This window comes from Manacus candei, unplaced genomic scaffold, assembly GCF_025592945.1.
Source record: "Manacus candei isolate 608988 ecotype Guabito, Panama unplaced genomic scaffold, ASM2559294v1 h1tg000034l, whole genome shotgun sequence".
In the NCBI taxonomy this organism is placed as follows: Eukaryota; Metazoa; Chordata; class Aves; order Passeriformes; family Pipridae; genus Manacus; species Manacus candei.
Window position 1 is genome coordinate 13,906,428 of NW_026138082.1, and position 17,349 is coordinate 13,923,776.

General features: G+C 34.7%; 1 protein-coding gene across 1 annotated transcript in view; it reads right to left on the reverse strand.

Annotated features, from left to right (window-relative positions):
- FIG4 (FIG4 phosphoinositide 5-phosphatase) overlaps positions 1-17,349 on the reverse strand; it is a 60,680-nt gene that overhangs the window by 27,400 nt on the left and 15,931 nt on the right. Inside the window, exons 6-15 of the mRNA XM_051792356.1 lie at positions 16,655-16,803; positions 14,689-14,817; positions 13,103-13,203; positions 12,490-12,652; positions 11,838-11,935; positions 9,714-9,847; positions 7,812-7,928; positions 6,596-6,641; positions 5,295-5,443; positions 1,510-1,676 (exon numbers count right to left, since the gene is read on the reverse strand). Coding sequence (XP_051648316.1) covers positions 1,510-1,676; positions 5,295-5,443; positions 6,596-6,641; positions 7,812-7,928; positions 9,714-9,847; positions 11,838-11,935; positions 12,490-12,652; positions 13,103-13,203; positions 14,689-14,817; positions 16,655-16,803 — 1,253 coding nt within the window. The remainder of the gene's footprint in view (positions 1-1,509; positions 1,677-5,294; positions 5,444-6,595; positions 6,642-7,811; positions 7,929-9,713; positions 9,848-11,837; positions 11,936-12,489; positions 12,653-13,102; positions 13,204-14,688; positions 14,818-16,654; positions 16,804-17,349) is intronic.

Consider the following 17,349-nt stretch of genomic DNA (forward strand, 5'->3'; position numbering starts at 1 on the left):
CTTCCAGCACTACAAGGTAGTTTTCTGTGTTGAGTCCTGTTTGTGGATAAATAGATTGTTCCAGATTTCAGAAGTTTATGCATGTTGCAACTCTTAACACTGAAGTTTATGACATCACATTACTTTCTAAAAGGCATAAAAGCTAGAAGAATATTATTTGGAACACTATTTCCTAATTTCTCTGACAATTACAAATTAAAGAAAAATGTTAGAATTCAGCTTACATCTAACTACTTCAGTGACTGGCATAAAGGTGAACAGCTTCAGAGATTTGTTCCATCTTCTATGTATCGTGACAGGTGACACTGCAAGTGTGCTACCTTTTGCTCATAACAATTGATGAATTCATATCTTATTGCCAATGCAAACAGTAAGAGGCCATATCACTGAAATAAACAAGCTCTGCATTTCTCAGGCAAATATGATACACAAATTACATGACTTATATTCAGAAAAGTACTCCGAATGGTGAGCTCTCACATTATGTTACATATACAGAAGCAATAATTTCAGCCAAAAAAATCAGAGATTACTAAAGTACTTCTAGCCTTTGTTCAACTTATTGTTTTAAAGTTCACATAGTCTAATAATTGCAGCCTACTAGGAAGAGGAAAAAAAAGTACTTCCATCCCTGGCTATGCAGCTTTTGTGAAAAAGAGTAATAGAGGACTGACAGTATTTATAACACAGTAGCACTCAATATTTTCCCTTTTGACATGTCTTACACTGTCCTTTGATCAATCTTTTAGACCTTTTTCATGGCTTCTAAAAACACTAACTTTTCTTGTTTTGTTTTGTTATTTTGCAAAAGGTATGGCTCAGCATTTTTAAAAGAGGTTTCTCCTTAGCAGTATTTCTCAAAAGAAGGTAGAATACTATCAGTGTTCCAATGACGAGTGATACAAGCTAGTAATGGAGTAAGTTAATGTTTTACAACTTATTTAACTGAAAAAACCAGCTTATTTACTCGGTGGACCTTGATTTTTGAATTTAATTTTGTCTTTTCTACCACAGATTTAAAGTTTGTAGCTCCTATTCATACAAAATAATACATGCATTACAGCTTATTTTTGGTTTTAAGCCTCCAGAAACATCACAAGAAATACTACACATGGAGCCTTCTACTTATGTTTAGATTTACCAATTTTCCTTCTATTTGCTGAAAACATTCTGTCCAACATTTTAACAGCTCTGTAAAAGCTACCTGCTTCTCTACTGATCTACAAATGCCACTGACACATTCAGCGCTATATTTGTACATTTTCTAAATAATCCTTATATCAAGTCACTAACTTTTAACAAATAAGGCTGCATGTTATAACACAGGATAAATAAATATTTCATCAAATCAGAATACCTATTTGATATCCATCAGATGTTACTGAATTATTTGGAAATTTTAATATAGAGGCTCTGTGTCATAAGATCATAGTATAGATTATTGAAACATCACAAGTAAGATACTTTGAAAATAATGCCTTAAAAGAATGCACTTAAAATTAAATTTACCTGAGAAAGCATTACTGTAATATCTTGAGAGTGTTTGCATAATATCTTTGGAATGCTGAGTCCATGGAGCTATCTTTCTGTATGTTTTTACTCTGTGGACAAGCTGAGACCCTCCATATTGCAGAGAAAGTGTGTCTCCATGATCTTCATATAATTCTTCAAATAATCTGAAGGAAAAATGTGTCATCTATCAAACTTCTAAATAGAATTTTATAAAGAGAAAATATAATAAAGTTTTGCAATAATAAAGTCTTTCTGCAAATGCAATAAATTTTCTTCTCCTTTATTCAGATAAATATGTGGAAATTTTATTCAGACAATAATTACTAAGAAGGTTTAGACGTTGAGATTTTCATTAATTTTTAACATAACAGAACACATTCACACTACAGAGTATGCAGTGCTGTAGATTCAGGGAAAAGATTAACACGTCCCACTAGTCCCTGGGGAGAAAACAAACAATATACCTCCCCAAAGCAGGGTATTTTAAAAACACTAAATGGGACAGAACATGTCAATATCTCAAGGGTACATTTTCTGTCAAGTCCACTGGGACTGAAGTTCGTGTAACCTTCCAAAAATCTCCCTAGAGACAACAATGATGGCTCAGAGTACAAACCAAATAAACTTGACTTGTTGGAAAAGCATACAGAAGCCAGATAACATTTGCTGTAGCTGGAAGATCACGACGTAAGAAGAAGGCAGAAAGAGCTGGCTAAGAACTAACTTGACTGAGGAGAGCTGGCTAAAAAGCAACACAGTCCTCTCGCATCAGGAAGTTGGCAGTATCCAAACTGGAAGCAGTCCAAATAGCAAAAATTAAAGAAGCTTCCCATCAATGACAAAAATAAGACAACAGCCTCAGAAAACAAGACTCTCCTAAACAGATGACACCCAGTCTAAAACCAACAGATCGAGAAGTGCTTCTCAGAAATGCAGAGTATGGCCTTGCTTGGGCAAGACAATGACAAGGATGACATTTTGCTAAAAGAAGCTGGAATTTTAGTTAGGAGACAAAAAAACAAAAAGGAAAACCAAAAACAAAACCCAGAAAATGTAACCATCAAACCTGGGGAAAAGTATTTCCCATCAGTATAGGAAGACACGGTAACTCAGGCATCTGCACGTAATACCTGTAGAAGAAAGAAGTCCTTAAGAAGTGAAAAGGAAGATAGAAACAAACAAAAATAAAATAAAATACCCACCAAAACAAAAAAGAAAAGCATTTCCTTAAGAAAGTTTCCAACAAAGGGACAGTATTGCATAAGTAACCTAGCAACCATCTGACCGAAGTTCTCTTCAAAAGGTTCTGGATGAAGAACACTTATCTGAGCAGTAAATCAATTTCTGTAAAAACCAAATAGCTGTCCAGCAAATCTTCTGCCCAAGGTCAAGTAAAATAATATCAATTAGGAGGAAACATCTGCTAAGTAATTTTTAAAAAAAGAAAAAAAACACAAAACAACAGACAAAAAAACCCCAAAGAAATAATTCCAAACCCACTTGCCTCCACTTGTTCAGAGTTCACAACACCACGTATGAGAATCTCATTTGTTTCTTTGGGTTTGGTGGGTTGGTTTGTTCTTGTTTGACCAGCAATGCTGGTCAACTGAAAGTTAAAAAACTGGTTGAAGATAAGAACTGGCAGGTAAAAGGATAACTCTCAAAAATTTTCCAGTCAGGAACAGGGGATTGATGAACAGAGTTCCAATGACCTTGCAACAGAGGTTCATAAAAAGTAGACAACTTTAAATTCATTAAGGACGCTGATCCAGTTGATTTGGAAAGGACTCACAGAATTAAATTACCCTTCCACAGCCTCAACACATTAAGCCTACAGTCACACAAAGACCAGTCTTCCACAGAGAGAAAAGTTAACTATATATGATAAAATAAGTTGCTAAGGTAGACTCTGTTGTCTTATCTAGGAAATTTCCTAGACAATTACACTGAAGGAATCACTAAGAAACAGAGTTTTCAGAAATGATCCCGTGCAACAATGTCATTAAGAAAATTAGTCTTGCTAGACACACAGTTTCTTTATCTATCAGGCTGGCAAACCAAAATAAATTGCTGACTTCAAATACTAGTTCAATGGAAACTCCGGACTGTAGCCAGTCAGTGAGACCACATGAGAAAAATAAGAGTTATAAGAAGGACAGTTGAAGAATGTGATGAAAAAAATTTAGTTTTTAAGACGTTATCTAAATTAAGGAAGACAGGTGGTTTAAGATTATCCTCTTTGGCCAGTTAGAAGATTGCAAATGAAGAGGTAACATACACAGGAAGCAGATACCTGATGTGAGGCAATGCAAGAAACAAGAATGCAGGAGGTCAAAAAGTGAAAGACTGCACTGCATTGCACTGAACAGACAGTAGAATACATGCTTGTCTTTGGAATCTGCTGCACTATGAAGCAGGATTTCTTAGTTATTCTGAATACAGTAATTCAGAAACAAGTATTCAGAGATGACAGAATCTGTTTCAGACAAGCTCACATCTAGTGCAACGGAGGAGAAAAAATAAATCAAATGTGGCCAGATAAAGGTAGCTTTTTTTGTCAGACTAATAACTACATTTCAGAGAGATAATCAGAAATAAGGTATCAGGAAAATCAGAGACAAAGCAACTACTAGAATCATAAGAGATAGTGGTAAGAAATTGAAATCTGGGTGGTTGAGACATAAAGAAGAAAGAGGAAGGAGAGAAAACAGACAGGAAACATGAGACTGTTGCAGCAGAAAGCAACAGAAGAAATCTGGGCTCCCAAAATAAGGGTAGGAAGGGGGCAGGTAGTGACACTTAAGGAAAGACTGTAAAATGCAGCCTGAGGTGCCAAAGTAAGTTATAGCTGTAGAGGATACCACAGAGTGGATGTAAGAGATCTGTCCACCTCCTAATCCCTACTAGTTAGAACCCAAGAGTCCTGATTGCTGAGGCCCCAGGAGGCTGCACAGCAACTGGTATTAGCAGGAAAAATACTTGTCTTTTCTGACTATGAATTACATCTCCGTGTTCTAAAACTATCAAAGCACTAGTCAAAATCAGCAATGAAGCCATAAGTTTCACAGGTGTGACAAAAGCTTTAAGGAATAAAAACAGAGCTCCTAAAGGACTCTTTACTTGTAAATATGCTTCAAACATTAATGTAAGTAGCTCAGTTCACTCTGACTCCCAAAGCATTTCAATATAAATACTGAGTTTTCTTAAATGGTTTGAGGATGCTTGAAAAAGTACCACTGATACTTGATCTGAAAGAACAATTTTGCTGAAAAATCTTTCTTCAATAAATCAAAACCAACAAAATTTTTGCAAAGAAAACATAGGAGATAGCAGGATAAGGTATTCTATATGAACACCAGTTTGGCATTCTCCATAAAAGTGTGTTTTTATTTTCACTTTTAGTCAGCATTTTGCCCCAGGTAATTCAAGCAAGTGTAAAAGACTGGAGTGGAGGTTTTGTTACATTTTTTTCAAAGGAAAACTCTTACCTTTAAGATTAGGCATGTAAAAAGAATAAAGTCAAGTGGTTGTCTTGTAAGAAGACTTGTTAGAAGACTAACTAACATACCTTTCCACAAGCGTGAACTTTCAGCATGACTGGATTTTCTCAAGCTTTCAAGTACAGAAGATTTTTTAAACTTCAATGAATAAATATTATTAATTCATTTCAGTAGAAAAAACTATACTTTTCCTCTACATAGATATAATCCTCCTATATCTCTTGACTCCAAATTAAAAGTTAAAGCCATGACACACATGGCTTTATTATTAACATATCTTACCTTACAGCATCCGTATCAAATTGTAAATTTGGTTTATCAATCAATCCCAATGAATAGAGTTGGTATGCCAAAGCACATTTCCCCACCATAAATTGGGCTGTGTTAGTGCGATCTAAACAGTCCACACAATTGGTTCGGAGAACTCCAGTCTGGTAAAGCAATCCAAACAAAAGTTTTATCTTAATTAAAAAATTACTACATTCACAATTATTACTTTTTTCCTACTATCCAAGTCTTAGCAAATCTCAAACTATGTTTTCACAAAAATTTGAGAAAAGACATTTCTAAAAAATGTTAAAAAGCAGTTCATCTCTAGCAAGCTACATCAGATTGCTGCAATGCCTACTTCCAAAATATTCTTACTTTTATCAACACACAAACTGCATGTCTCCATGCCCTGAAGAAGTAGTTTTTGGGTGTGAGTCACAAAATGTCTTTTCAGAGATGAACTGTGATCCAAATGCTTACATGTATGCCACTGGTGACTATTTCAAATCACTAAAGAAAAAATAATCATTCTCCTAATACAGGTAAATCTGCAAGACTAACATTAAAAAAATCTAACTAGGGTTGATTTCTCTTTTTAAACAGATCAAACTCTGTCTGCTTTGCTGTTTATCTGCCTTCAACAAACATTTACCAGTGACTGGTTAGTAAAGGAATGGTCATGTGCTCTCAAACTTACATGAACTACAAAACTATGAATGGCAAGTCAAAAGCAACTAATGCTTCTTAAGAATACACCCTGTGTTCAGAGTATATCCAGGTACAAATTTGGGACTGTATGGTTTACAGTTTAGTCAGTACTTTTCTGACCTTAAAGAAAGACATGTTTACAGTTCTATTTTCTTTTAGTCATAGAAACTGTAACAATGTACAGAATATTCATCACTGGTGAAAATGCTTCTAGTAACCCATGTTCATGTGTATGAATATGTTACCAGGGTTAGGCATTCTTATTCATTACTTCTGAATGATGCAGTTTGCTGAAATGCTGCTGTTTTAACTATCATTGCACTGCACACATTACAGACTAAATAATAATAGAAAGTAGTTAAAATACAAGCATTTTTCAAACAACCTTCAGCAAAAATAGAAGTCCAACACCATACAAGAACTTTACACCCTAATCCCCAACTGGACTTCTAGGACGGACAGTAGTAATACTGTGTACTAAAATATTAACTTAAGAGCAGTCTGTGAGTCATTAATCAGGTCTTTGAGTGAAACAGTTCACTGGATCTTTGAGAGTGATGATCTATATCATTATCACTATGAACTAAAAAAATGTGGTTTAGTACCTGCAAGCGACCAGTGGGAACAACACAACCTCCCAGTTCATTCCACCTGAATGACAAACAGAACAGAATGACTTTAAAAAATTTAAAAAAATAACATCATATCATGTATTGATCTACTCAGTGAAAAATGGTGACAATTAAAAACCTGACATAAAGCAAAATTGATATCCCTGAATAACAGAAAGCCATGAGAGCTTTATGCAGCAGTAAGATGTCGTATTTAAACCACACTGAAAAATAAAATAAAGGATCTAGTCTTAAAGTAGAAATATTCCAAAATCATACAAAATATTTCCTTTCTCCCCATAAAAAAGAGTAAGAGCAATGCAAGTGCACAAAAACTTAAGTAGGTACAACATCAATGACTGGAAAGTAGAGGTATAACATACACTGTAGGACAAGCTGGTTGATTTAAATCTTCTCCCTCATACTGATCCCAGGCATATGCGCTGGATACATCAATACATACAGGCATATTGTCCAGGTCTTGCAATTCTGTATAGGCCTTAACTGTACCCCAGAGCTAGAGAACATGATCCAGAAATCAAAGGTATTTTGAGGTAGAAGAGAAGTTATGCTTGGTGCAAGTAACCCCTGAACTACTGAATATTTTCAAGTTAGTTAGTCTGACTAGAGAACTGCTATGGTAAGCCTATACACTACATTTGAGACTCACCAGACTACCTCTACAGAACAGGGCACTGATGTTAGATCTTGCTCCTGGTAGTTCATCACATCTGCTATACTGCATGGCAGAGAAAAGCTCTAAGAGAGTTTGAGCTCAAACTGTTTCTAAACGAAAATAGGCTAAAATAGCAAGGATGCTCTTCATGTGAAATATGAACATCCATTTGGGTAGTGATGAATTAGATCCACAATACGAAAATGTGAATCAAAGTCTTACTGAACTTCCAATGTACAAGTTATTTTATTTCTGGATTTTCAGAGACTTGAGAGACTTCATCTGCAGCAGTCTAAGCAAATATTTTTTTTTAAAAAGTTTTAAATTTTTTATTTACTAATACCATAAAATCCATAGGTAAACACCGGCAACATTCAGATGACAATTATCTTATTACTATGCCTCAAAAGAAGTCACTTATTAATTTCCAAATTAGTAAGTCTTAAAATGAGAAATAATCTAATAGACAGAAATTCCAAACAGCTTTCCAAGGAACAGATGTTACTCAGTAAGCATCAAATAAATTATAGGTACTTCTCATCTGGACGCAAGATACTGCAGTAGGAATCAGGTCGATTTACAAAAAAACCAGTCTTCTTTACTACACTTTCTGCAATCACATTCAGTCTGTCAAGGACATTGCAAAGTTTGCTGAGGAGAGAAAAAAAAAAGACAGTAGAGATACATTAACACGAAAAAAAGTTTCACTATGTGAAGTTTTTCCATAACATTTTTATTCATCTAACAGTAATTATGTCTGTAATTTTATTAGATTTTACAGACTTAGGATACAGAAACTGACCATATCTGAGCAATTTTGTTTCTTTTTGATAAAACATATTATATAAACTAGAAGTGGAAGATTTAAAAAGTCTAACACTACTTGACTTTTACATCACGTTGATTTTTCTCTACAAAACTTCCTTTGATTCACAAAATATGAATGAGGCAGAAAAGGATACACGATTATGCTAAATCACATTCCCTTGTTTTGTTTGCAAGGTACTGTTTTGTTCAGTAACATTGGCTTCCATGGGTGGCCTTCATGGTGTCCTGCACCTTCTGCTCAGATCAGGGTGTCCATTTGTTCATTATGGGGGACTTTAACTTCTGTTTACTCATAATTTCATTTTCCAGGGTTTTATTGCAGTGTTTAAATTTCAAGTAGCAAAACCAATTATTTATTTTTTAAAGACTGCTAATACTGAGATAGAAGAAATATTTTGGAACATTTCCAACAGTATTACTTTCCAACACTTACTTCAAAATTACATCTTAAAACAAATACATCCTCAGTATTCCTGAAACTGTCAATTTTGTACATAATTTTGTTCCAAGCTCTCAGGTATTTTATATATCTGTACTAGAGTGGATATACTTACATCTAGCATATCTTCTGAAAGGATATCAAGCCTTATTTTGAGTGTTGTTATTTAATCATAACACAAACAATTGCATATACACTTAACTGTGCACAATGCCATTTTATAATACAAAAAGTAGTGTGAAACCATGTCAACTTTCAATGTAACATTTTCATGACCTACATGACCAGCCCTATCAACCAACTACTAATCGCAAACAGCAGATTGTTTTCCACAGCTTTTTTTCCCCAAAAATTTTAACTGACAAACATTAATTATATTCATGCCTTTTGACCCAAAAGAGTTTTTCCATTGTTTTGCTCAGATTCATATAGTAACAGACACCTGAAATATGATCTAACAATTCTTGTCTTTCTTCATGAATTTCTGGCAATATAAGATACAGTAGACATATGCATATCAGAGAGCTTTAAAACTGAATTGTATGCAACTTAAGAACAGTAAACTATACTTGTAGGTTTAAAATTTTTACGCCTTGTAAATATTTATACTTTTTGGGAAACGTTAATCCTTTTCACATGATCTTACTACAGCATTGTATAGTCAAAAATTATTGAATAAAAAGTTACTGAATTTATTTGTCTTTCTAAGATACATGCTTCTAATAAACTAAAGGTTTTGTAACATTGAACTTAATGCCCTCATTTCCCTTTGGAAGAGGAAATAGAAAAGGCTAATTGATATGAATTCCTCTGTTTTACTAAATTGTGCAACTCAATAAATTCAATGACTGAAATGGAACACTAACAGAACGCAGTGTTTTGACTAATTCAAAATGAAAAGTGAATGTTGATTTTTTTTTTATTATGACTTTTCTCTAAAATTTTCCTGTGCAGAGAATTTCAAAGTTTTCAGGTTTTGTTCCACTCTGCTAAGAAACCACAGAAAACCTTAAAATTCCTTCAAAAGGTGAGGTTTTATTCTGTTCATGATCTTAATAAAGTTCTCCCAACATTCTAAGTTACACTGAACTGAAAAGTGACACACTCAGCAGCACACAGTCATTTGTATTGTGGCTACAAGCACTAGTACAGAAAAGGATCTTTTCTACCTTTTTGTGTATTTGGCCATATCCCAGGGTATATATATAATTGCATGCTCTGGGGGTAAAAACTGGTTGAGATATGTTACAGCAGCAACAAGTTCTTCACTAAGAATCCTTTCGTGCTTTCTTTTTTCACGTTCCTTTAGCAAAAAGAAAAAAGTTAACATCATAATTTTTATTAACAAATGTATGTAACCCATATACACACACAAATACATGTATGTATATATATAGGAAATTAAAAGTGGAAGCTGTAATAAGGGCAGATGATTCTTCATAACTAGTACAATTAAATTAACAATAGAAGAGATAGAAAAATCTGAGCATTCTAGGTCTTTAACAATCTATCTGTATTAGTAGTAAAAGTCACCTGTTTCAATGACTGTGCATAGTCATTGGCTGAAAAATGGAATGCTGTAAGAGCAAAGAAGAGCACACAGAAACAAAAGTGGTAATACAGGTGAAATGGACAAAGATGAAAGAAAAGGAAAAAAAGGTAGAAAGGGGAGCATCCCATTCAATTCTGGGGTAAAAGAGTACCAAGATAAATTCTTTTCTACTACTGACAGGAAATGGTGAACAACAGCTCCCATCTCCCAGTCTTGCAATAATTTTTAAAAATAAGAATTTTGTTGCCATTGTCTGAATATACAACATGCTTTCACAGAACCAGAGAATGGTTTGGGTTGGAAGGGACCTTAAAGGTCATCGAGCTCCAACTCCCTGCCATAGGCAGGGATGCAACTCACTAGAACAGTTGCTCGGGGCATTATCCAACTTGGTGTTGAACCAGTCACTCTGTACATTAATATGGTTTGTCTCTCACTCCATCCAAACTAAAACCTATGCTGAATGTGTACTATAGAAACTGCCTTGTCCGTGTTAACAGCAGTCTTAAACAAATAAACCCAAAGAAGTCTAATATATTCATTACTAATTAACAAGCTTCTAGAACAGACAGATATAAGAGGGTATGGATTTAAATAAAGAGATGCATTGCCAGCCACTGCATCAGAAGCCCAATGTGAATAAAAGCATATAATGATTCATGAGTCAAGGTCACGTCAGCCCAGACTCACACAACCACAATGGGTTTTAAAAGCTATGGCTCCAAGAGACAAAAGTTTTCATGTCCACAAATACTATCCTAAGTTGATCCCACAGACTTCTGGACAGTCTTAAAAGCACTCCTACACAGGAATGCTTCTAGAAATAGAAATAGAATAGAAATAGAAAATAGGTTATTTAGTTGCCATTTATTACAACTTAGAGCTTTAAAAGCCTTCCTTTTGTATTTTACCTATATTTTTATACTAAGAACAGATACTACAAACACAGAAAATATGTTTTTTTTCAACTGAATACAGTTGTATAATATGATAAATTAAATTACCTTTTTTAAAGACGACAAGAAATAAGATATTATTCAAGCAAAACAAATCAATATATTAAATTCAAATGTTGGAACATGCACCACCACAGAAATTGGCTGGATCAAAACAGAAGAAACCACCCCAAAACAAAAACAACTTCAACACAAATACAAGATGTAATGAGCAAAATTACAGTGCCACTCAGAATCCAGGCTTTGTACCACAGCCTCTCACACAGCAGTGAACTCTGCAGCAAATGTGAAGCTCCCCCCAATAATCCAGCCCTGCTGTTGGCATTTCCTGTTAGTAAGCAGCAGATGCTTCAGTTTTCTCTCCCACTCATACTTCCATGACTCTATCAGAGCAGAGTCTTGGAAGCAAAAAACAGAAGATAAGTCTTTACCATAATATTTCAAATAACCACCTCTGTCAAGAAGTCTACAAACCTTGCTTTGCATGGAATCATTATATTTTGGTATTTTTTAGTGGTAAATTAAATTTAGTGATAAATTTATTCGGACTTACATGTAAAGGGTAATAGCAAAAATCTGAAAACAACAGTGAAAGGTTACAGTAAGAAGTCTGTAAATGTGGGACTTTTTTTTTTTTGCAGGCTGTAGTGGAAGCAACTATGCACTAAATCATGTAGGATGGGATTTATGAACAAAATATTCCATTTATAAGCTAATATTAGTTTCAAACATAACCAGAATTACAGAGAGACTCTACAGAAATAAGCATACTCAAAATATTGTACCTTCACAAGATTCAATATAATAATAGGAGAGCCAAATCTCTGAAGCATTTGATCGAAGTGAAGAGCAGCAACATGTGCAAAAGGATCTGCTTGGTCCACTGCAACAAATACATATATTCAGGATGATAGTAAGCAATCATTTTGCCTTACAAGTACTCTTCACAAAAGACATACTAATTATCTGGTAGTAATGATACAATTACATACTTTCCCCTCTTTCCATGCAAAACCTCTCAAAAAAAAATTCCCTTTTCCAAATTGGAGGTGACTTTTTAAACTTTCACAAGATACTTACAAAGAACAATTATTCTGGCCCCATTAATCTTAGCCCAGACATTTTCCACCATTTTCAACAGGTTTAATATTTTATCCCCAATACTAAGACAAATGTAGCTAACTTTGTACACAAAATAAGCACAAAGAAATCTCTCATCTTCAAGTAGAAACTTTTTGTATTCCATTTCTGAATGTGAAGTCTAAGATGGAGATTTTTTTCCTAATTTTTTTTTTATCCTAAGTTATGGCTTCCCAAAGCACAAGTGCATAGACAATTACTTCATTTTTGCAACTTCAGTTTTCCCTTATTCTCTCAGATCTTTCTTTAGGTCACAGCACTACCCATCATCTATCACAAAGAATAACTTGTACATACATGTTATGGGTGGCTTAGGCATCATAGTCGAAATATCTTGAGACCAGTACAGAGGGACAGATCCTCGAACCTGAACATAAGAAGAATAACTCCCCACAGAAAATGACATAACTGAAGCATCATAAAGTATTTGTTCAGTCTCCACTTCATTAGCAACATCTCCCTAAACCAAAGAGAAATACACATATGATGTAGACACAACGCACTTCAGAGCTGCCTGCATTACACAGAACTGATCATTACAAACAGAGCACAATTAAACTGTAAGATACCTAATCACAGTCGTGAGAACAACACTGAAGGTTAAATTCCTATTTGTCCCTAAATGTGTATTATCAAGGGGTTTTTTCCTCTGTTTGGGAAATAACATTATCTCTAAGTGTAAAAAAACCAAAACAACGGCCAATTCAGAATTATTAAATTTATTACTATTACAACTTCATTATCTCAATTAATAACGTAATGATACCTGTGATAACGTTATCTAAGAGCATAATTTATAGTCAAAACCCTAATAACCCTCTAAACCATTTCCATTCTTCAGTCAGTCAAACTCAAGCTTTCATACTGTGGAGGCAGGGGGAAACAACCCCCAAAATCATATTTGATTTACCTCAGAGTTTGCTCCTCGTTTCAGAAAGCGTGTTCCAGCAAATTTGCTTGATCTTCTGGCTATCAGAGTGACATATATAGGGCGACCATATATTAACAGTTCTTGAAAGAGAAGTTAAGGTTTAAGTGCCACATGCAATTTTTTGTTCACTTACTTTATGCAAGAAAAATAAATTCTAACAGAGGTGTATGGAACTGTAATAGCTAATTTACTAAAATCACCTTAACGGTGATGAGTATCACGATTTATTTTGCAGTTGGGAGAGAACATTGTCCTTTTCAACAATCAGTTTTAAGAACTTTGACAAGGGAATCTACATTACAATACATCAACCACATACACAACATACAGATGAGAAGACGCATTTCTATTTTATGAAGTGCCAACGGAGGTGAAATAGGTACAAGATACACGTAACACTGCAGATGCTGCTTTAGTGAATACTGGAATTAAAGCTTGGGAGCTTCTATTTTCAGATCAAGTATATTAGTCACCCTCTAATTACTTGTGTGGAAAAATAGATAAATTCACAACTACTTAAATAACAACAACTGGAAGCCAGAGGCAAACAGGCTACAGATGCAGTGGTGGATTTTTATGGGCTTTTTATATTTTACTAAAAACAAACAGATAGATGCCTAGGGTGACTATCGCTTCCTTAGCATAAGGGAGATGCAAGGAAGAGGAAAGAAGGCATTTGCTCACACATTAAGCAGCTGCAGGCATAACGCTGCTGTGGTCAGATCCACAGCTACTACTTTGTTTAAGTAAGACCACAAATAAATAGCAGCATATAAAAACAGATCTAACTTTCTGCCTGGGGACTAAGCCAATGACCAATAGCCTTACAATTTTAAAAAGGCAAAACTAAATTTTGCAGACATCACTAACCTTAACTTCATAATTGTATTTCCTTCCCCCTAGAAATTTTATTGACAGGCTTTTAAACTAACATGATACTGTTGATGAATAAATTAGAATGTCATTGTAATACACTGAATTCTTATCATGTAAGATGTTGAGATGACATTTCTTTGGACTGTGACATACATTTGGGCTTTTTCTCCTCCTGCTGCAATATACATAGACCCATGTAACCATTTAAAATAATATATAGTCAAGAAAAAAGGCTTTCAGATATCTTAGTGATCTTCACACAGCAGAGCTGAAGTTCTATCATCATCTTCACAGAAACAGAGTAAATAAAAGCATTTCTGCAAATCTCAGATACTAAAAAATGTTTTAGAGAAGATTAGTAAGCGAACATTTCTATGTCAGCAATCCAGTTTTTCCTCAAACATCTGAAAAAATACAGCTGAGCCTTAAAATCCTCTCAAGCTCTTAACTGCTAAACACCATGCTTATAAACAGAGCCTCACCGAAAATGCAGTCTACCTGTCAGGCCTTGTTATAAGAGTATAATCACATTTCTTGTTTAGCATAATACCTAGAAAAGTACTGAAAATAAAAGCCAGACAATAATTCTAAAATTGAACGGTATTTATATGACAAAGAAATAATTCAATGTTCAAACTTTTTTTTAAAAAAATGATAAACCAACATTTACTGCAACGGTAAAAGGATACTTGATTGCCCACAGAATCCATGGATAATATACAGCAGCCAGTCACGATGAACAGTATCTCTTACTGCTTCCAGAAGCTTGCCATTCCAGACATACTTTTCGTAAGGTTTACTGCAAATCCCAAAGACACCTAGGAGGTTGTTCCAATGAAAATGCTTAGCAATCAAGAAACAAGTTTACCTGCACTGGACTGTTTTAAAATGCAGATCATTGGATCCCTGTTTTGATTTTCTCTTGACTGTAGCTCAGTGTATCATTTACTCACAGCCCTGAAGTTTGGCAAAAACAGATAAAGCACATGCGGAAGTCCAGCATTTAGGAGGATTTGCAGTTTTGCTATAGTCACTGTCGTGGTTAAGTGCTTTCATACTTACTCATTACTGATACTTTAGTACTGAAAAGAAATCTTTGCACAGTAGCACAAAGGGATCTGATAACAAGGGAAATAAAGTTGTGAATTCCAGTTAATGCTCTTACAGGAGGACTTAACAAGATTTTCAATTCTGGGTCACCTCTGAAGTTACCCACTAGGTTCTGTAAGATCATGCATAACCCTGTTCCCCTTTACAAAAAGCACATCAATCCATTTTCACATAATTTAGCGTGGTTTTCCTAATTTACACTAACAGCAAAAAAACACAGCTATTGCAGACCTGCAAATTAAAATTCCATTTCTGATAGATCTGGAACCTGAGTCTTTTTCAAAAATCAGGACCGAGATTATAACTGTTACTGAACGGTGGTAGAGGGAATTGAATGAAATCTGAAACTTAAAAGAGAAGAAAGAGGACAAGAACTCTTTTCCTATATTTTTTGCATACTTTTTTCAAATGAAATTTCTGGCAGGAGGAATTATATTGCTGTAATATGTATGTCAATTATAGCAGACAATTACAGCAGTCAAATGTTCTGTGCAGGAAAAAGAGGAATTCTCCTACTAGAATGCAGGTGAAAATGCAACTTTTGAACAAACTGTTGATGAAGGAGTTAACGCATTCAGAAGAACCTGGTCACAAGCACTTAGCCAGCAGTTTGTCCTCTTTCTTATTGCTAGCAGCATTACTTTGGGAAGAATTTGTTCTTAAAGGACAGGCCACTGTCTTACACATATTCTGTGAACAGATATGTGACTAGCACACACTGCTTATGGCATTGTCTTAATTTCCTAATGTTTTCACAAAGACAAAGAAGAGATGATGTGCTTGTAGGGATTCCTGCATAATCTTGCAGATGAAGAGTCTTTGCAGAGGAGGAATTATTGCTCCTTTCACTCCTTAATGGTCCTTTCTGACATTGCAGTATTTGATAACCAATTCCTGATATCTTGATATATATGTGGGGGTTTCATTCAACAGAATAAAATCCAATATTAAGAATTTCAGAGGAAACTTTGTGTGCATGTGTACGAAGGAAAAGGAAGAGAAAGTAGTTTTTCTGTCTGGTTGCTCATCTTTGCACTCTTAGGAATATGTTACATCCAAACTGAAGTCTGTAGTTTTCAACTGAAATCAGTAATTTTTCTCGGACTTCCTGACAGGGATTACTACATCAAGATGATACTAACTTCACACAGTTTCTCTGTTACCAGTATTCTCCAACATGAAACAAAAAAGATTTATTAGTACTTAATCAGTTATTGCTTCCCCTTCTCTTTGTAACTCATTCCTACTGGGAGACTTACAAGTCAGCTGAGTAATCAATTGTTAAAAAACGTCAGCATACTCAATCATCTCCCTGAGTTGCAATGTAACTTAAAACAATTATTACACAACTCTAGAAATTGCATTACTCAAATTAAAATGTCTGTAATTGGCACTTTACAAAATATTTTATTGACTCACCACTGTTAGGAAACTACTGACCAATAACAGAAGGCCTGAATGTTCCTCAGAAGTAAACTTAAGTGGAACATATTTTAAATGTAGTCATGAGCAACAACATCAGCTTAATTAGGTGTATTTTCTTACCACTTCCCCCCTGTGTTGAAAGTCCTTCATCTTCAAATATATCAAAACTCTCTTGCCGGGTCTGGGTTGTTACAGTTTTTAATGTCTCAAGTGGCATTCTCAGGACAGTAAGATTATACTGAAGCGAGTGAGATAGATCATAGCTGTAACTGATAGACAGTTAACATTTATTAGTAATTGTAGACGCAGAGGAATTTTCTGAAAGCCCTTACTCTCCACCTGTATTTACATTTAACACCGTACTATTTTCTCCATTAGAAAAGACTTCTAAACAAGATACACAGGTTCTGATTCTATAATGGCAAATCATACAAATGATTTCCAAAAGAAGCTTTACAAATATAGCAACTGTTTCCAGTTTACAAAGGCTGAAAATGTGTTTATATATTCTTCTTATAACTGAAAACTAAACATGACTTTTGAACTTAAATCCAAACCCAACCTGAACCATTTTATGATTCATTTTATGGTAAATGTGTTAGAGTCATATAAGAAGCTTCTCCTTCCCTCTCTACAAACAACCACAGAAACAGCACAAATTCATCATCTCCAAGCAAGGGAGTGGGCTGGGGGAAGTTATATAATGTTAGGGCTGGGAGACAAAGCATGGAAAAAAAATTCAGGTTTTATACTGTGAAAGAGTTTCCCCATACAAAAGCATGAAATACATATAAAGCTTTGGAAGGTTTTGTCTT